At 35.8% G+C, this 21556-nt stretch overlaps 1 protein-coding gene across 4 annotated transcripts in view; it reads left to right on the plus strand.

Moving 5' to 3' along the window:
* The window catches only part of SUCO (SUN domain containing ossification factor), an 85149-nt gene extending 66172 nt beyond the window's left edge, over positions 1–18977 (plus strand). For all 4 annotated transcript variants that reach the window (XM_081824616.1, XM_081824618.1, XM_081824617.1 and 1 more), the window contains 6 exons: positions 1078–1165; positions 4057–4161; positions 5754–5908; positions 6383–6474; positions 15842–15897; positions 16945–18977. In XM_081824616.1, the coding sequence (XP_081680742.1) occupies positions 1078–1165; positions 4057–4161; positions 5754–5908; positions 6383–6474; positions 15842–15897; positions 16945–17388 (940 nt within the window). In that variant the 3' untranslated portion in view covers positions 17389–18977. The remainder of the gene's footprint in view (positions 1–1077; positions 1166–4056; positions 4162–5753; positions 5909–6382; positions 6475–15841; positions 15898–16944) is intronic.
* The last annotated feature ends 2579 nt before the right edge of the window (positions 18978–21556 follow it).

Consider the following 21556-nt stretch of genomic DNA (forward strand, 5'->3'; position numbering starts at 1 on the left):
CGATGAACACTTAGGTTGTTGCCATCTTGGCTATTGTACATAATGCTGCAGTGAACATCGGGGTACATACATCTTTTCAACTTAGTGTTTTTCATTTTCTTCAGATAAATACTCAGAAGTCGAGTTGCTGGATCATAAAGTAGTTCTATTTTTAATTTTTGAGGACCTCCCTAACTGTTTTCCAGAGTGGCTGCATCAATTTGCATTTCTACCAGCAAGGGTTCCCTTTTCTCTACATCCTTGCCAACATGTGTTATGTCTTATCTTTTTTGATAATAACCATTCTAACAGATGTGATCCCTCATTGTGATTTTGATTTGCATTTCCATGATGATTAGTGATGTTGAGCACCTTTTCATGTACCTGTTGGCCATCGTATGTCTGTGGAGAAGGCCTGTTTAGATCCTTTGCCACTGTTTTAATTGGATTCTTTAATTTTTTGTTATTCAGAGGTATACGTTCTTTATGTATTTTGGATATTAACTCCAATCAGATCTATGATTTGCAAAGTTTTTCTCCCGTTTGGCAAGTTGCCTTTTCATTTTTGATGGTTTCCTTTGCTATACAGAAGCTTTTTAGTTTGATATGTACTCGTTTATTTTTGCTTTTGTTGTCAAGTCCAAAAAGCCATCACCAAGATCAATGTCAAGGAGCTTACCACCTGTGTTTTCTTCTGAGTTTTATGATTTCAGGTCTTACATTCAAGTCTTTAATCCATTTTGAGTTACTTTTGGTGTATGGTGTAAGATAGCAATCCACTCTCATTTCTTTGAATGTGGATGTCCAGTTTTCCCAACACCATTTATTGAAGAGACTGTTCTTTCCCCATTTTATATTCTTAGCTCCTTTGTCATAAATTGATTGATCATATATGTGACTAATCTTACATAGTAGTAAGGTAGCAAATACCTCAAGGGATCTCTTTATTTTACCTTTGTAAGTGTTCCAGGCCTCAATAAGAGTCATTTTCAAAAAAGTAGATTTATCTCCTGTATTGCAATCAGAAGTGTGTTTCCAGTAATAAGTTAAGAAATAAGAAATTAAAGCTAATTTAATAAATCCTTTCTTACTCCATAGGTACCGAAAACAAATGGAAGAAATGCAAAAGGCTTTCAATAAAACAATAGTAAAACTTCAGAATACTTCAAGAATAGCAGAGGAGCAGGTTGGTCATCTTCAACCCTTATTTACTTTTTATATAAATTGCTTTTGAATTTTGTAGGCTCTTGCTGGTAAGAAGGATAAGTAGTGTTGGTTCATTTTTTTCCCCTGATAGGTGATGATAAGCCTATTATATGATGTCATGTTTGGAAAATTACCTAGCTATTAGCATCTATATCTCCTCTAGAGAAAATTTTCTTGAGCATTATTCCTATTACATTTCTAAGTTTGTGTGTGTATATGTGGTGGAAAGGCAGTGGCTTTTTTTTAAGCAGCTTTGTTAAACTCAAATCTTTTGTGGTTTTCTACACAGATAATCTAATTGATTGCAAATAAGTACAGTTCTGTTTCTTCTTTTTAATCCTTATACCTTTTCATTTCTTCTTTTTTCCCCCTCTATCTCTTGCCTGTGATGCAGTATGACTGGTAATATTGGCCATTACCCTGTCTTCTTGATTTTAAGGAAACAATTTCAGTATTGCACAATTTCAGTATTGCAATATCCAGATGTTTATTAAAAGTTTTTACAGTGTGTTACTATGATGAAGAAATTTTATACTTTGCTAAAAGTTTTTCTGGGACTAGGGGATGGTGAGATGAAGTGAGGAGGCCTGAGGTTTCAGAGTTTAGTTGCATCTTACTGCTAGTTCCTAACACAATCCAGTCGTGGTTCCATACAGATTTCCTCCTTTAGTTTTTTTTTTTTTTAATTGAAGTTTGAGAGTTATTTAAAATGTATTCAGAATACAAGTCCTTTATTAGAGATATACTTTGCAAATATTTTCTCCCAGTTCATTATTTCTTTTGTCATTCTCTTAAAAGTGCCTTTTGAAGAGCAGAAGTTTTTAATTTGTTAAAGCCTGTTTATCTATTTTCTCTTTGCTCTATAAAATCTTTCCCTAACCCAGAGTCACAAAGAATTTTTCCTCAGTTTTCTTCTAAAAGTTTTATAGTTTTCGTTTTACATTAGATTTATAATCTATTTTAATTTTTACATGTTCTGAAGTATGGCTCAAAGTTTTTTGGTGGGGAGGGGGATAGAGAAACGTGAATAAATTTCCCTTTATTCCGGTATCATTGTTGAAAAGACTACCCTTCCCCCCTGAATTTCCTTTGCACTTTTGATAAATAAAATATAAATCAATTCTCTCTCTCTCTCTCTATATATATATTACATATGTCTGTTTCAGGGCTTCTCTTTTGTTCTGTTTATCTATTTTTATGCTGATAACAGACTGTTGCGATTATTGTAGCTTTATAGGAACTCTTGAAATCACATAGTATGAATCTTCCAACTTTGTTCATCTCTTCCAAAATTGTTTTGGCTAATATTGATTTTAGAATCAGCTTGTCAATTTCTACAAAAAACAACCTGTTTGCATCTTGATTAGATTTTATTGAATTTATACATCAGTTCGTAGAATTAACATCTTAACAATATTGTCTTCTGACCCATGAGCACAGTAGTTATTTAGTTCTTCATTAATTTTAATGGGTAAAATGATTTCCCCTCTATATTTTCTCATCTCAAAGACTTATTTAAATACTTGTAAATAATTTGTGTGTTATTAACAGTATTGGAGGTAAACCTTGATTAGAAGTGTTGACTAACTTATTAAATTTCATAGTTTTTTCTTTAAATGATTATAACTATCTGGAATTTATCAGTATTTGTCAAATGTGAGTCAGAAGAAACAGTTTAATGAGTCAGGTTCAGCATTTGAAACAGATGAAGTAGGATAGAAAGTACCACAGTATTGCAGTAAGGGATGTAAGTGAAACTTTTTGTTACAGTTTTATGTATCCATACTGCGCACACACACACACACAGAGTTGAGATTTAAAACTTATTTATTTTAAGATTTTTATTTATTTATTTGAGAGAGAGAGCACAAGCAGGGGGCCTGGAGGCAGAGGGAGAGGGAGAATCAGGCTTCCTGCTGAGCAGGGAGCCCGATGTGGGGCTTAATGCCAGGACCCTGGGATCATGCTCAGCCAAAGGCAGGCGCTTAATGACTGAGCCACCCAGGTGCCCCTAAAACTTATTTAAATCTAAATTTGAAAAACTTAGGTCTAAAGTGATAAATGGTTATATAGCTATTTCATAATGATCCTACATAGAGTGTTAGATTTTCTTTACATCTGCCCTCTTCCCCCTCCCCAAATTCAGTAGTAAGTTGAAATTTTCAATACAGTCTTCCTATTAATATAGGTTCCTGACCATGAGTATGATGCATAATTCCCTAAAATACGCATGCAGATATTTTACATAAAGGCATATTTGTTGATTATAAAAGTTTTAAAAATCTAAAGCTGGAAAGATGGATGTTTTCGATTAATTTATTTTCGTTGATGATATCCAACGTTGACTAGATAAACTATTGCAGGTTTTTGACTATGGGACATCCTAAGTTCCATCCTAGTGTACAATAGACTAGAACTTTTAAAAGCTCCTTGGTATGAGCCTGCTTTATATCCAAAAACATTTTTCAAAAATTTTCAACATGTTTTTGTGCTGACTGCTTTGGTTTAAAAATACATATTTGACAAAGTGATTGTTTTGCATACAGCTGACTATATGCTGGTTTATACATGTAGAGCCCATATTAACTTGAAAAGCAATTTTTTAATGTCTATTAGATGGTAATCCAAATGGTAGCAGTAAGTGGCAAAATGGTTTTTTGGAGGGGTAGGAGAGGAGGGTTCAACAGTCTCAGATTCATTTTTTGTTTTTTTTTTTAAATTTCTGGTCACACTTTATTCATTCATTAGAAGCTTCCTATTAATATTTTTTTTTCTTAAGGAACTTAGTAATTTTACTGGAACTTACAGTGTATTTAATGTACAGATGAAACTTTCACACACACAAAAATAATATTTCTTCCTTTATGATAGGATCAGCGGCAGACTGAAGCCATCCAGTTACTACAGGCACAATTGACCAACATGACACAGCTTGTTTCAAACTTATCAACAACAGTGGCAGAATTAAAACACGAGGTATTGTTATTTGCTGGTATTGTAAGACACACTGCATATATAGAGGTTGTCATAAAGGCAGGCTTGTTAAGAACATGGTATCTAAGAACTTCAACCAAACAAAATGGTCATTTATAGAGAACTTGTTTAGAATACCAGAATGTGGCATTTTAAAGTTTTGGAAATATACTAATTATGATAATTTTTTGGAAAACAAGGCATTCATAGTTTAGGTCTTACCTAAAATATGATTATAAAGCAATTCTATTAGGCCTTTTGCAAACCACTGATACTTCATTTTCAGTTCACAAAGGCTTATTGAGTTGTTTAACAAAGCAAAAAATTTTATTGATTTAATAAGTATTTATTGAGCATCCATTGTATGTGGGTGTGAGCTGTACAGTCCTTGGGGCATACAACAATGAGTAGTCCCTGGCCGCACAGAGCCTCTCTTCTGGGGGAGTGAGGGAATAAATATAGTAAATATATGTGAAGGACAGTGGGATAGAAAATGAAATGTGTGTGTGTGGAGTGGTGTGGTAAGAGTTGCTCCTTTAGCTAGAGTGATTTTGGAAGGCTTATCTGAGGCAGTGGCATTAGAACTTGACTGCTCAAGAGGAGAGCAGCCACATGCGGCCTAGGGTCAGAACAAACCTGTTAGCAGCACTAGGGCAAAGGACCCACGATTAGAAACAGTGTAATATATCTGAGGGCAGAAAGAAAGTTGGCATGGCTGGAGCAGAATGAGGGGAAGGAAGGTAAGAAGTACCTTCAGGATATCATGGCAACTGGGTCTTGTAGGCCTTTGTAGGCAATTTAGAATTTGAATTTTATTCTAATCATTGCAACTCATTGGAAAGAATTAAGAAGTGACAGGGGTCATCTCATTGATAATACTTGGAGAAACTCCCCATTTGTCGCTCTGTGGAGAATTGCCTCTTAAGGAACAGCAAAAGCAGAAGTGGGGAGGAGACCAACTAGGATACAGTCGCAGTAACCTGGGTGAGGTGATGTTGGTTTGGACTAGGGTATTAGAAGTGGAGAACAGTGCGAAGTTGTTGAATTCAGGAAATATTTAAGAGAAAGACAAGCCTTGATGAAAGATTGGATATGTGGGATGTGGAACTAAGGATGACCCCCATGTTTTTGGCTTAAATAACTGGGTGATTGCTGGTTCAGTATTAAAAGATGGCAAAGACTAGGCAGGAGCAAGATTTTTTTTTTCTCCCCAAGTAGGAGATAGTACAGATGGAAAACACAGCAAATGTGACAAAATGTTAATTATTGGTAAACATAGGTGAAAGGCATGAATATGTTCATTGCTATTTTTAAAAATTTTCTATAGGTTTGAAAATGTTCAAAGATTTGGAGGGGGAAAGGAAGACAGAGTAAGACATTACCTCAGTAGTACATTTTCTAAGAGCATGCCCTGCATTTTATGGTTTTGAAACACATGAAAAAATGTTTAAAATGAATTGTCCTTTGAATTTTATATCCCACTGTATTTTTCCTAATATAATTTTTAAATTATAATAACAAAATATAATAATGTAATATTTAATATTACTATAATATATACAATATATAATAATTAAATCCTTTTCTCCTCTCAGGTTTCAGATCGACAAAGCTATCTTGTCATATCTTTGGTTCTCTGTGTTGTCTTGGGACTGATGCTTTGTATGCAACGCTGTCGAAACACTTCTCAATTTGATGGAGATTATATTTCAAAACTTCCTAAAAGTAATCAATATCCAAGCCCTAAAAGGTAATATCAGCATTTTATTTCACATTTTTTACTGTTTTTTTATATTTTTGAGAAATTTGACTGAATAAGGGAATACTGAGATAATTTCTTTTCCCCGTATGATATCTTAAAATTGCAGTGTTAAAACATTATTGGAACTAGCAAGATAGTCCTATATCTGGGAGGTTCTGTAGACTGGAATAAAGAAAACATTAATAGGAAGTGCATAAACCCTTGAAATATTTTGGTTGTGAAGGATGCTTGAATGTGGAGTTCAAAGGGAGAGGATAATAGGTATTTTAATATAGCACCTTTTAGACAATGATCCTTAATTTTTTTTTTTAACATGTAATAGTAATAACTGGTGTGTTACATTAGAGGTTAGTATTCTGTGGCATGTTCAGTTCTCAATAGCTTCCATCAAGCCCCAGCTGCAGAGTAAATTATATGTAGTTTACTCATTGTGCCCGATGTTGATTTTTCTTCATGTTTTAGATGTTTCTCTTCCTATGATGATATGAATTTGAAAAGGAGAACTTCATTCCCACTCATCAGATCCAAGTCTCTACAGTTAACTGGCAAAGAAGGTAGATTTTTATGCAATATACATATATATAAACAGGAATCCAGCTTACTTCTGGCAGAAGTAGAATGTCAGTGTTGTGTTCAAAACCATCTGCAACAGAATAATGGGTATAAGTAACCTTTGTGTTTGTGCTATGCCAAAACCACCTTATCATTTTCACACTTTATATCTATCTTTATTCCTGAAAGCCCAGAGGGTGGGGAAGGAGGGCTTAGTTTAATTAGCCATTGGTAGCTTTGTTTGCACATGCTCCTGTTTAGAAGTATTTCTTTTTAGAAAGGAATGTTTGAGAAAGTTCAACAGATTTGGAAAACCTGAATGTGCTCCCATAGCATCCTGTGCTTATCTGCCTCCTCCTCTTGTACAGGTAGGACCCCTTTTGTCTCTAGTTTAGGACTGTGAGGCACTTTCTGAAAAAAAAAAAGATCTAGTCTCTCTCTTTTTTATAGGCCAGGGTGTATAATAGCATTCCATCATCTAACACTTCAGTGAATACTTAAATTTAAATGAATGAATTTGTACTGAGTAGCTATTTTTCTGTATTAGTTTTTTTATAATTAGCGCTTACTGAGAGACTTAACTTTATAGCAGTATTAAAATAACCAAGTTAATTGTATATTTCAATTAGGATTGCTTTCTTTAATAATTGTTAGCTTCTCTTTCTTCAGGATTTACTAACAGCAGCATGTTCCAATTGATTAAATAATTCAAGTAATCATTGCTGAGCATTGCTGGTTTACTGTTATCACAAAGCTTCACAAATTTAACCCATTACATGTGTGCTTGCTTAGGACTAGTAAATCTCTTCTTCCTTCCTGCTTTTTTCTTTCTTTTTTTCTTCTTTTGGCTGATTTTCTTTTATAACTGAAATTTTTAATTGAAGTGTTACATGTAAGAAAAGTGTAATCGTTATATGTAAAGCTTGATGAATTTTCATAAACCAAATGAGCACACCTGTGTGACCAACACCCAGACTGAGATAGAGAACATGCTCCAGCATCCCAGCAACTTCCTTGTGCTCTTTTAGTCACTGTCCACCCCCTCCCAGGATAGCCACTGTTTTGACCTCTGACTTTGACATAGTGATGTTGAGCATCTTTTCATGTGCTTGGGGGACATTTGTAAATCATCTTTGGAGAAATATCCTTTGCCCAATTTAAAAGATTTTTTATTTAATTTTTTTGTTGTTGTTAATTTCTCCAATGTCATGAAGTTTCCTCTGTTTTCTTATAGGAATTTTATAGTTTTACATCTTACATTTAGATCTTTAATCCATTTTGAGTTAACTTCTGTATATTGTGTAAGGATAGGGTTCAGCTTCATTCTTTTGCATGTCAATATCCAGTTTTCCCAGGACTGTTTGTTGAAGAAACTGTTTTTCCTCATTGACTGGTCTTATTACTTTTGTTGAAGATTATTTGACCGTATGTGTGAGGGTTTGTTTCTGGGTCCTTTATTCCACTGGTCTACTTACCAGTCTTTATACCAGTACCACACTGTTTTGCTTTGTTTAAAGATTTATTTATTTATTTATTTATTTGAGAGAGAGAAAAAAACAGTGGGGGGGTGGCGCAGAAGGAGAGGGAGACAGAAGCTTAAGCAGACTCTGCTCAATGCAGAGACCCATGTGGGGCTCGATCTCACAACTCTGAGATCACACCCTGAGCCGAAACTAAGAATGAGAATTGAGAGAGATAGTGGTGGGGAGGGACAAAGGGTTAGGGAGAGAGAGTCTTAAGCAGACTCCACACTGAGTGTAGAGCCCGACACCAGGATTGACCTCATGACCTGAGCAGAAACCAAGAGTCCTACGCTTAACTGACTGTGTCACCCAAGCATCCCAGTACTGCACTGTTTTGATGACTATAGCTTTGTGACATGTTCTGAAATCAGGAAGTGTGAGTCCTCAAACTTTATTCTTCTTTTTAAAAATGGTTTGGCCTATTTGAGGTCCCTTGAGAATCGATACAAATTTTAGGATGTATTTTTCTATTTCAGCAAAAAAATACTGTTGGGATTTTGATAGGGATTGTGCTGAATCTGTATATCATTTTGGTAGTATGGACATCTTAACAGTATTAAGTGTTCCAGTCATGAACGTGAGATGTTTTTCCATTTGTGTCTTCTTTTATTATTTGTTTGTATATTCTTTAATTTCTTTCATCAATATTTTGTAGTTTTCCTACACTTTCTTAGGCTTATCCCTAAGTATTTTACTCTTTTTGATACTATTGTAAATGGAATTGTTTTCTTAATTTCCTTTTTGGATTGTTCATTGTTAAAAGTATAGACGTGCAACTGAAGTATAGACGTGCAACTGGTTTTTTGTGCTTTGATTTTGTATCCTGCAACTTTTCTGAATCCATTAACAGTTTTTTTAATGCAGTTCTTAGGTTTTTCTACATATAAGATCATGTCATCTCTAAACAGAGATAATTTTACTTTTGTCCAATTGATGGGGGGAGGGGTGGGGGAGGGGAGGCAGAAGGAGAGGGAGAGAGAATCCCAAGTAGGCTCCACGCCTAGCATAGAACCCAACACAGAGCTCAAATCTCTGAGATTGGAATTCCTATCTAACACCAAACACAAAAAAATAAATTGTGAGACAACCCTGAGATCATGACCTGAGCTGAAATCAAGAGTACAACGCTTAACTGACTGAGCCACCCAGGTGCCCCCCTTTTGTCCAATTTGGATGCCTTTTATTTCCGTTTCTTGCCTAATTGCTCTGGCTAGGACTTCCAGTACTAAGTTGAATAGAAGTGATGAGAGCTGACATCCTTGCCTTGTTCCTGATCTTAGTGGAAAGCTTTCAGTCTTTTATCATTATTATATTAGCTATAGGCTTTTTCATAAATGACCTTTTAATATGTTGAGGTTTCCTTCGGTTCTTAATTTATTGAGTATTTTTATCATGAAAAGGTGTTGAATCTTGTCATATGCTTTTTCTGCATCAGTTGGGATGATCATGTGGCTTTCGTCCTTCATTCTTTTAATGTATATCACATTGATTGATGTTCATATGTTGAATCATCCTTGTTATTCTAGTAATAAATCTCAGTTGGTCATTGTGTAATATCCTTTTAATGTGCTATCAAATTTGCTTTGCTTATATTTTGTTGAAGATTTTCATATCAGTATTCATTAGGGATACTGGTCTGTAGTTTTTCTGTAGTGCCTTTGTCTGGCTTTGGTATCAGGGTAATTCTGGCTATATAGAATGAGCTTGGAAGTGTTCCCTTCAAATTTGTGGAAGAGTTTCAGGAATTGGTGTTAATTCTTCTTTAAATGTTTGGTAGAATTCTTTGATGGAGCTGTCTAGTTTGGGGCGTTTCTTAGTTGAGAGGTTTTGATTATTGATTCAGTCTCCTTACTTGTTATTGATCTGTTGATACTTTCTCTTCATGATTCATTCTTGATGTGTGTTGCTGGGAGTTTATCCATTTCCCAATTTTTTGGCATACAGTTGTTCATAGTAGTCTCTTATAATCATTTTTCTGTGGCTTGGTTGTAATGCTCCATGTCTTATTTTTATATAAAGCTAGGAGTTTTGTACAAAGTTGATATGAATTAATACAAAATTGACAAATTACATAATCTCTTGCCTGCTAAGCATTTGAGGTAATAATGGGGCTTAGATAATTCATGTTGTAACTTACATTAATTCATTATAAGTTTTCTTTTCTTAGTGTCCTTCTCTCTTTTCATCAGGTTTATACTTTGATTTGCAACTCTCATTTTTGTTGACAAACTAGGTGGATCAAAATTGTTTTGATTTTTGTGACACATTTTTACTATGAAATATAAGGGAAACAAAAAAAACCAAAAAGTGCATAAAACTAGAATGTACAACTTGCAAAGTAATTATAAAGTGAATGCCTGTGTAACATTCAGATCAAGAAGTAGAACAAGATCAGCACTCTTGGTATTGCTTCTCCCAGAGGTAGCTATCCTGACTTTTGAAATAATCATATTCTTGATTTTCTTAATAGTTTTACCATTGGTCTTTGGATTTCTCACAGTATAAGTTTTGCCTGATTTTGAGCTTTTGATAAAATAGAATCATACCACATGTAAACTTTTTTTTCTTCTTCAGCGTTCTCTTGGGAGATTCATATACACGATTGCGTCCCATCCTATTTCAGTAGCTAATTCACAGTGTATATATCTATTCTACTATTGCTTACAATTTGGGGCTTTACAGGTAATGCTGCTGTAAACATTTGTTTGTATACTGGAACATAGTTGTATGAATTTCTCTAGGAATATTGCCTAGATGTAAAACTGCTGGTTGTAGAGTATGCTTATCTGCAAGTCATTAGATAATGGCAGGCTTTTCCAAAGTGGTCATAAAACAGTTTGTGCTTCCACCAGTGCTGTGAGAATTTCCATTATTCTGCATTCTTGCCAACAAACACTTAGGATTCTCAGGTTTAAGGTATTCATTAACCTCAGTGCAGTTGTAGTTTGCATTTACCTGATTACTAATGAAGTTGAACAAATATACTTATGCCTTTTAGTCATATGACTTTCTTGGGCAATTTTAAGGTTTTTGCCTGTTCTTCTGTTGGTTTGTTTATCTCTTTGGTACTGGTTTATAATTATTTTTAAGATTTTGATCCTAGTCATTGATTAAGTATGTTGCAGATATCTTATTTTGCTCTGAAACTTGTGTTTTATATAGAGTTTTTTAAATAAGAGAAGCTCCTGTTAGTGTAATCAAATGTATAAATTTTCTCCAATTATGGTTAGTGCTTTTTATCTCCTGTTTAAACAGAATTTTTTGCTCCAAGTTTATGGATGATATTCTCTTATATTTTCTTTTAAATGTTTACTTTGGTTTTTATTTTTAGGTCTTTAATCTACCTGGAATTTATTTTTTTGTGTTTGGTGTTAGATAGGAATTCCAATGTAAAATTTTAAATGAATTTTCAGTTGCTTCAGGTTTCTTGGCCATTATTGGCTCTTTATTAAAAGTGGGCAGAGACCCTGAATAGACATTTTTCCAGAGAAGACATACAGATGGCCAACAGACACATGAAAAGATGCTTAACATCATTCATCATCAGGGAAATGCAAATCAAAACCATAATGAGATAACCACCTCACACCTGACAGAATGGCTAAAATCAAAAACACAAGAAACAACAAGTGTTAGGATATGGAGAAAAAGGAACCTCATACATGTTGTGTGGAATGCAAACTGGTGTAGCCATTGGGGAAAACAGTGTGGAGGTTCCTCAGAAAAATTAAAAATAGAATTACTATATGATCCAGTAATTCCATCACTGGCTATTTACCCAAAGAAAATGAAAACACTAATTCGAAAAGATATATGCACCTCTGTGTTTATTGCCGCATTATTTACAATTGCCAAGATATGGAAACAAACTCAAATGTCCATCCATAGATGAATGGATTAAGATGTGGTGTATATATATACATACACAATGGGACATTACTCAGTCTTAAGAAAGAATGAGATCTTGTCATTTGCAACAACATGAATGGACCTGGAGAGTATAATGCCAAGTGAATTATTAGTCACATAGGTCCAGAATTGTTTTTGTAAGAGGAGTTTTGGTTATAGGAACCTGATTTTTTTAAATTAAAAATTAAATTTTTTAAATTAAAAATTTCCATTAATTTTTTCCATTTCATCTAAATGTTAAGGGGCGCCTGGGTGGCTCAGTTGGCTAAGTGACTGCCTTCGGCTCAGGTCATGATCCTGGAGTCCCGGGATTGAGTCCCACATCAGGCTCCCTGCTTGGCGGGGAGTCTCCTTCTCCCTCTGACTCTCCTCCCTCTCATGCTCTCTGTCTCTCATTCTCTCTCTCTCAAATAAATAAATAAAATCTTTAAAAAAATAAATAAAATAAATAAATGTTAAAATTTATTAGCATAAAGGTATTCACATATCTTTTACCTATTAACTCTTTTTATTTTTCCTCCCTTTCCTAAAGAGATTTTTTGTTGGAGCTAGGAAGAGATTCTTCTCTTTTTCTGTCATTAGAAGTTGTGCATTATCTTTGACATCTTTTCCTACTTTAGAATTTACAAATACTTGTCAAAGTCGGCAGTTAATCAGTACTTTTTCCTCTTCTTGGACAGTACCAAGATCTTTTATCCCCAACTTGACTTACATGTTAATGTTTTGTGTATTTAAATTCTGTTTTTTTGCTTAGTTGTAATTCAACAAGATATACTATTATTATTTTTTACACTAATGTTCATTTACATTTATCCACATATATACTGATTTCTTAATTCTTCAGGTCTGCTTTCTAAGACTTTCCATATGCCATTACTCCCCTTCATACTGAAACATTATCTTTTTTTCTTTATTCCTGTTTAAATTTGTTGGGCTCTTTGAATTTCTCAGTTGGTATATTTTATCAGTATTGGAAAATTCTTAACCATTATTTTTTCCCCAAAAACATTCCCTCTGCCTCGTTCTAAGAGTCCCCATTTAATTCAGTATGTTACCATCCTTCTCACTTTATCCTCCTAAACTCTTATTTCCATTCTTTTTGCCTTTTTGTGCTGTATTTGGGTGATTTCCTCCAAACTGTTTTCCAGACCACACATTCTTCAGCTATCTGTAGTCTGCTATTAAATTCTTCCATTGAGGTTTTAATGTCAGTTACTACATTTTCCATTTCTAGGAGTTCTTTTAGTATTTTTTAAACATCTGGGTCCCTTTTTTGTTTTATGTTTCCTGCAGATATTTTCAAGCTTTTTATTAAACATAGTAAGTATAACTGTCTTTATAGTCTTATGTTTGATAATTCTGATATCTTAAGTTTTTATGAATCTTTTCATTGGTTGTGTCTGCAGGCTCTTGCTCAAGATGCCTTGTGTCTTTCTGTGCTTGGTTACCTTTGTGTGTTGGTCCTTCTCTTTGAAAAATTATTTGTAGAGATAATTAGAGAGCTAGGAGGTAGGTCTTATTCCAGAGAAAATTTGTGTTTGCTTTATATTCAGGAATATTTTATGTTTGTAGCATGAGGTTAGTTGGACCACCAGATGATGGGAATTTGGACTGTAAGTTCCTGAATTGCATGGGTTAATTCTTTCTCTGAGGGTAGTTCTTTAGAGTCCTAGCTTACAGAGGGGAGAGTGAAGGTTTCTTATTAGACTACTACTTTGGGTGGGTCTGGAGATTTTATTTCTGACTCATTCCCTTGATACCATCAGAGCTAAAGTTCGCATACTCCTGCTTTGGCAAATGCTGTCAGGACAAAAATGACTTTTGTGTTCCATTTCACTGTCTGGCTTCCTACTTTTACTTCAGATTTGGCCTAGAGATTACCTACTTAATCTTGGCTGCTCTTCAGTGCTTTTAGTGATTTTTTAAAAAATTTAAAATCAGTTAATTAACATAGTGTATTATTAGTTTCAGAGGTAGAGTTCAGAGCTAGAAGTGATTCATCAGTCCTATATAACACCCAGTGCTCATTACATCACGTGCCCTCCTTAATGTCCATCACCCATTTACCCCATCCCTCCATCCCCACCCCTCCAGCAACCCTCAGTTTGTTTCCTATTATTAAGAGTCATTTGGGGCACCTGGGTGGCTCAGTTGCTTAAGCATCTGCCTTTGGCCCAGGTCATGATCCCAGGGTCCTAGGATCAAGCCCCGCAACGGGCTCCCTGCTCTGCGGGAAGCCTGCTTCTCTCTCTCCCGCTCCCCCTGCTTGTGCTCTCTCTCCCTCTGTCAAATAAATAAATAAATCTTTAAAAAAAAAAAAAGTCATTTATGGTTTGTCTCCCTCTCTGGTTTCGTCTTGTTTTATTTTTCCCTCCCTTCCCCTATGCTCCTCTGTTTTGTTTCTTAAATTCCACATATGAGTGAGATCATATAATAATTGTCTTTCTCTGATTGACTTATTTCGCTTAGCATAATACCCTCTAGTTCCATCCACATCGTTGCAAATGGCAAGATTTCTTTTTTTTTTTTTTTTTTGATGGCTGTGTAATATTCCATTGTGTATATATATCACATCTTTATCCATTCATCTGTCGATGGACATCTCAGCTCTTTCCATAGTTTGGCTATTGTGGACATTACTGCTATAAACATTGGGGTGCAGGTGCCCCTTCGGATCACTACATTTGTATCTTTGGGGTAAATACTGAGTAGTGCAATCGCTGGGTTGTAGGGTAGCTCTATTTTCAACTTTTTGAGTAACCTCCATACTGTTTTCCAGAGTGGCTGCACCAGCTTGCATTCCCACCAACAATATAAGAGGGTTCCCCTTTCTCCTCATCCTCGCCAACATCTGTCATTTCCTGACTTGTTAAATCCACATTTAGTTGCTTTCAGTAGAGAGGGTGATCTGAGTAACAGTTAACAACCATTCCTAGAAGTGTCATTTTTTTTTAAATCAATTTGAGTGAGATTAGTACCCTGGTAGAAATGGCTATTTAGAGGAATGTTTAGATATTTTTATATATTTGATGACTTTCTCAACAGATTTCTAGTACATAATGCAAAAAAATTATAATTGGTTGAATCACGTTACTAGTAAATTTGCAGCATAAAGTTTTATAGTGAATTTTGCAGCTTTTATAAACTTCTGGCTCTGTCAGACCACATATTGTTTACTTTTAATGGGTTCAGTAGGACTGAAATCTCATTTATCTTGTCAGTCAGATATCTTGTCAAGACATTTATCTTGTCAGTGTGGGAGTGGTATACAGCTGTCTTTAATGTGCTTAAAGTAATGAAATCTTAGAAACCTAAAGCGAATATTTCTAATTTACTCACCTTGCCAGCAGTGTTTATTCATTATTGCTTTGTCATTTATATTGCATGTTCAAGCTGTTTTTAGATTTTGGCGTTCATAGTTTTGGTCACAGTAAAATACAATTAGAAAAAACTTCTTAAATCTCTTTTTTATGTGTATGTTCCTTTAACTGGCTTTTGTACCTGGTCACAACTGCTTGTTGCACATAACCCACATTTGTGACACAGTGTAGTTTAGTTTGAGTATTTCTCTAGGGAAATACTCAGATGATCTCTAGGTTTGTTATTAGCTTACCTGGTGGTGGTGTCTTTCTCATCAGGTAAGAGGGTAGGGCTGGGCCCAAAGAAGGATGCTTACTGTGTTGGCTGATGGCTAGCTGTCAGTTAAAATCTTAGGGAAATTATTTGAAGGAGACCAGTCAAGCCCAAAATAAGAACCACCTTGTTGCTTTTCACTAATTTAAAATGCATAAATATATGCTTAATCTATTATTATAAATTCATTGGATCTGTTAGGAAAATAATCACTAAGGGACAATATATAATATTTTCATAATGTTTATCATAGCATAACCTACTTTACAGTTTACATCTGCTTTTTACTTTCTCTTACTTATAGTAGACCCAAATGATTTGTACATCGTAGAACCCCTCAAGTTCTCTCCAGAAAAAAAGGTAATATTTTGATTAAGTGTATTGTGTTATGTGATAGTAGATGAAGAACTAAGTAGAAAGGTTTGATATGATCTTTAAGTGGTCCTTAAATTTACTGTTTATTTCCAATCATAGTAATGATGATAAATAAATGTTACAGAGGTCAGCAAACTATGACCCACAGGCTGTATCTGGCCTGTGGCCTGTTTTGTATGAGCCTGGAGCTATCGTTAAAGGGTTGCAATATAAAAAAGAATATGCAAGAGAGACCCGCAAAGCCTAAAATATTTACTGCCTGGCCTTTTACAGAAAAGGTTTGCTGAACTCTGGCTAATAGTCCTTATTTATTGAGTATCAGTGTGTGTTAGGCACAGTGTGTGTGTGTGCTGTTCCTGTATTCCTCACAGCAGCCTGGAGATGGTAGTGTCCCCGAGTTGATATGAGAAAACTGAAACTCAGAGGGTTTATGTCGTCCGTCTTTGAATGATTCATTAAATCAATGGTAAACCTCAAAATATACTTAGGCTTTTTGGTTACAAAGTCTGTGCTTTTTCCATTTTGCCTCTCAAAGTAAGTTGTACTCATTTTGATTAGAGGTAATGATCTCTAGGTGAAAGAACTTGGACTTTTAGAGCCAAATAGCCCAGGATTCAATCCCAACCTGACCACTTACTGTGTTGTAACTTGGGGAGGGAACCAAACCTCTGGACCTTGGTTTTCTCATTTAGTAACCAGGGATAAAATACTCACTTCTCAGGAAGTAAGATACACATGAAAGCAACTAGTATAATACCTGATGCGTAGTAAACTAGTACTCAGATGTTAGTTATCACCCCCTAAATCTGTTTTCAGAGGTGGCAGCTAAGTAAAGAGTTTTGATTGAGTAGCATTTACAAAATGGGAAGGTAATGGTAATATCTATACAGAACGTAACAGTATGTATGCTGTTCATAATACTGTTTTACTTTTCACCGGGAGTTGGCACTTTTCTCCATTAGCTCAGCTCTCTAGATGTTTTGATGAGGTAACTGTTGGAGGTCTCATTACTACCTTGTTTTAATGTTATAGAAGAAACGCTGCAAGTACAAGACTGAAAAAATTGAAACCATAAAGCCAGCAGATCCATTGCACCCTGTAGCCAATGGAGACCTAAAAGGAAGGAAGCCCTTTATGAACCAGAGAGATTTTTCTAATATGGGAGAAGTTTATCACTCTTCTTACAAGGGTCCTCCGTCTGAAGGAAGCTCAGAAACATCATCACAGTCAGAAGAGTCTTACTTTTGTGGCATTTCCGCTTGCACAAGTCTGTGCAATGGACAGTCCCAAAAGACAAAAACTGAGAAGAGGGCTTTAAAACGAAGGCGATCTAAAGTCCAAGACCAAGGAAAATTGATAAAAACTCTAATACAGACTAAGTCAGGATCATTGCCGAGCCTGCATGACATAATCAAAGGAAACAAAGAGATCACCGTGGGAACATTTGGTGTCACAGCGGTCTCGGGACATATCTAAAATGAATAGAACTTTTCATACTGGAGACTTTTTGTTGTTGTTCTTTGAAGAACAGTCTGTGGTATTTGAAGGGTTTGGGGGAGGGAGAAATATTAATGGGAAAAGTATTCAGAAATTATGGTTTCTGCCTTTTTAAAAAAGTAGGTGGGATTGTGTCAATCTTGGTTAATGAGCTGCAGTTTTACAAGGCTGATCACGTCCTACAAGGACAATGGTAGACATTTTATAAAGATGTTTTTTCACAGATTAATTACTGGGACAAACGTAATTTGGAAGCCCAGTTCCTTTGGGTGGGATAGGAATGAAAGCCTAAACCTCTTCCTTTAGCTTTGTTCCTATTTCTTGCACCTTCCCATATTTATGTGCCTTTTGTCTATTTATAATGCCACTGGAAGAGGAGGGAGAACTTATACTGTCATTTGATTTCTTTTATAACTTTGTTAGTTTTTTGAAGCTGCAAACACTACAAGGCTTTAAGGTGATCTGTACCTGAAGTTCAGTAATGTGGGTCAGACAGTATAAAGATCCTGCAGACTTGCCAAATAGACTTCTGCGTAGCAAACTCACTTGAAACAAAAACTTGCTGGAATTTTTTCTGTTCTTTTGGGTAAACGGCAATACTGATATTTTCATTTAACTTATTCACACTCATTTTTCTCTAGTTACTGACTCAATGAGAAAAAAGCCTACAAGATTTTTTCTTGCAAATGACTGGTATTTGCAACTAAATTTTTTTATAAATTCACCTTTTAAACACATTTAACCACTTGTTGAAAGGGTTTTCGTTAGCTACATTACATTTTAAACATTCACAATAAGCACTAATCCTCCAGACTTTTAGGTAATTGTTTCCTGTTACTACAAGTAGAACATTTGAAGGTTTGTCAGATGAGTCCAGGTCTCATATGATAGAATCACTGCCTATGTACATAAACACGGAACCAGTGAGTGAGTTTGCCAGACCTCGTCTAATTGGTCAAGTCTAAAGGGATCATTATTCCTTGATGTTTGCTTTGTATTGGCTACAAATGTGCAGAGGTATACATGTGATGTCAATGTGTCTGTCTTCATTTGGTCTTTTGTTTTCTTTAAAAATAATGGGCAGCGACTGTATTTGAGTAAAATGATTTCTTAGTGTGTGTTTGTACAGTAATGAGTGAAAGTGGGAAGTTTCTTTTTGAAAGGGAGAGAATTGACCATTTTGTGTTGTAAGATTTAAGTTATAACTTATTGAGCACTTTTAGTAATAACTTTTTAAACTTGTCTAATACCTTTCTGGGGGTATTGTTTGTAATGTGACCTATTTAAAGCCTTTTTTTGTTTAAGTTGCTGCTTTTAGGTTAACAGTATGTTTTAGATGATTTAAATTTTTTTCCAGTCTGTACAATTAGCCATTCAGAGCAAGAGGGCCTGATTGTATGGATCATTGAGAAGAGGTCCAGATGAGAGTGGAGGGAGACCGGGAGTTACACAATCTGCGTGCAGCACCCAGGGTTGTGGAAAGATGACTTTCAGTTTGTAACTACGGAGCTGTAGCGCCATTAGAAACTGTGAATTTCCAAATAAATCTGAACACTTGTCTTTATTAATTACTGGCTCTTCTGTTCTTTGAAGGAGAACTTACAAATATATTACTCGGAACATAGAATGAAGTTTTTGCCACTTTAAAAACTACAGCAACATCTCATTACATAATTGATCACATTTCAGCCAACTCTAAACTGATTGAACTTACACGTAAACATTTTGTTCCCTATACAATTGTAATTTCACCATTTCAAACACTAAAATGAGAGTTTTTGATCTTTATGTAGTAGAATACATGTATGTATATTCTTATCAGGTGTCATCTTGAGGACTACTAATTTTTAAGTTTTTCCACATCTAAATAGAGTGTAATGCTTTACAATTTACTTTTCAACTTTTAAACATCTAACCAGAGCATAGCATTTTACAATTTGGGGCTTATTTTTCCTCTCTGAGATTATACTTACATGAGGAAAAAAAAGAGTTCTTGCCAGTTGTAGACGTGTGCCTGGTAGGAAGCGAAGCTGCGTATGCAGAATAGGCTTTCAGTGTGGCTTGATAGTTGGCCTCATCTTCTTTCTTCTAAAAGTTAGCATTAAAACAGCATAAAATAAAAGGAAACTGAGGGATCATAAGAGCAAAGATGCCAAGTAAAACAGTTATTTTAATTGGATTTTTAAAAGTACTGTGTTACATATAATTTGTGGAATTAAATAGCTTTTTGATAAGCCTTACATGGGAAAACAGGAGTTCTCTACTGTCTGCCACTGCCCCCGGGGGCCCCTCCAAGGACAGTTTGCTCCTCAACAGCAACCTGCAACTCTTGTCCCCAGTTGGTGTGCTGCTTTTACCACCTACTGGTTTTCCAGTTTTAGAGGTGTTCCCAATTTGAAGATACAGGCTTACATATATGAAATACAAAATGGATATTTGTTAACCTGCTTGAACAAATCTACGTAAGAGCATGGCATATGAAGTAATGTCAGTCATCAGATTTATTAAGAACCTCATGCAGACCCTTTGTTTGAATTGTCCAGTTTGTGACAAGACCTTCCCAGCAAAAGAGAAGCAGATCTTTGAAGACCATGTATTCTGCCACACTCTCTAAGTGTCCCAGCCTCCTGGATCTATACTGTACATTGATTTTTATAGAGTAGAATCTATAGCTTCTACTTAGAGCTATGACCCACGATCCTGCCTAACATGAAATTACTAGGATTTAGTCCTGTTGCCCTAAGGATGGAGTCCTGTCGATTATCTGCAGAATAGTGGTGAGGGCTATTACTTCCATCCTTGTGGGTTACTACCTTTTAAATCACATAACTAGCTGCGTCATCCTCACCTCTGGTGCCCATTCTTCTGAGGGTCTCCAGTACAAGGGCCCTGGGCTGCAACTGAGCTGGCCCTTCATTCACAACAGGCTTGACTTGAGTACTAAGTGATTCGTTTTCCGAGTTGTCCCAGTGCCCTTCAAGGTCAGGCCTTGAGTGTATTCGCAGTCGGTTCTCAGTCTGCAGTCACCCTGCAGCTGGTGATTGAGTAGAGGTTGAGAATTTCTTCCTCCTCCTCCTCAGGTCTCTTTCTCCCACTGTTTGCATTAAACTAGCCACAAATAACCACCGCAGAGAACTCCGACATCCAATTGGGATGCCAAAGGTTTCTCATCTTGATTTCTCAGCTCCCAGCAGAAGCATCTTATTCCTGAACCATGGACCCAAAATATTTCAGTCACAGAAAGCCTTCTTTCTCTCTGGATACCTCTGTTTGGCATTTTCTACTCTTTGATCTTTCCTATGTACATAACCTTTATTGTAAGTCCTTTCTTAATGATTAGTAGGACTTGTTAGAAACTGGGCCTGCAACTTTCTGAGCAGGTGAGTTTGAATATGGGTAAGTCAGAATAATGAGAACTATTGTTAATCTCATTAATACTGAAAATAAACTCGTCCTATTTAGGGAAAAAAAAAAAAACCTCATGCTTTTCCCCAGCTTTTTTTTTTTTTTTTTTTAAAGATTTTATTTATTTGAGAGAGAGAGAATGAGAGACAGAGAGCATGAGAGGGAGGAGGGTCAGAGGGAGAAGCAGACCCCCTGCCGAGGAGGGAGCCCGATGCGGGACTCGATCCCGGGACTCCAGGATCATGACCTGAGCCGAAGGCAGTCGCTTAACCAACTGAGCCACCCAGGCGCCCCTTCCCCAGCTTTTTAATTTGAAAAATTTCAGTTGAATATCTGTGCAGCTTTACCCAGATTCAGCAGTTAACATTTTTATTTTTTTTTTTTCTGTGTGTGTGTCTATTTGCATACATACACGCACAATACACACATTCTTTTGGGTGAACCATTTGAAAGTTAGTTGGGACAGTAAGACCCTTCACCCCTAAATACTTAAGCATGTGTTTTCTTTTTTTTTTAGTTTTAATTTAAATTCAATTAGCCAGCATATAGTACATCATTAGTTTTTGATGTAGTGTTCAATAATTCATTAGTTGTGTAACACCCAGTGCACATCAGATCACATGTCCTCCTTAATGCCCATCACCCAGTTACCCCATCCCCCCACCCCCCTCCCTCCTGCAACCCTCAGTTTGTTTCCCTGAGTCCAGAGTCTCTCGTGGTTTGTCTCCCTCTCTAATTTCTT

Source organism: Leptonychotes weddellii, chromosome 6, assembly GCF_054177405.1.
Source record: "Leptonychotes weddellii isolate Sample4059 chromosome 6, ASM5417740v2, whole genome shotgun sequence".
In the NCBI taxonomy this organism is placed as follows: Eukaryota; Metazoa; Chordata; class Mammalia; order Carnivora; family Phocidae; genus Leptonychotes; species Leptonychotes weddellii.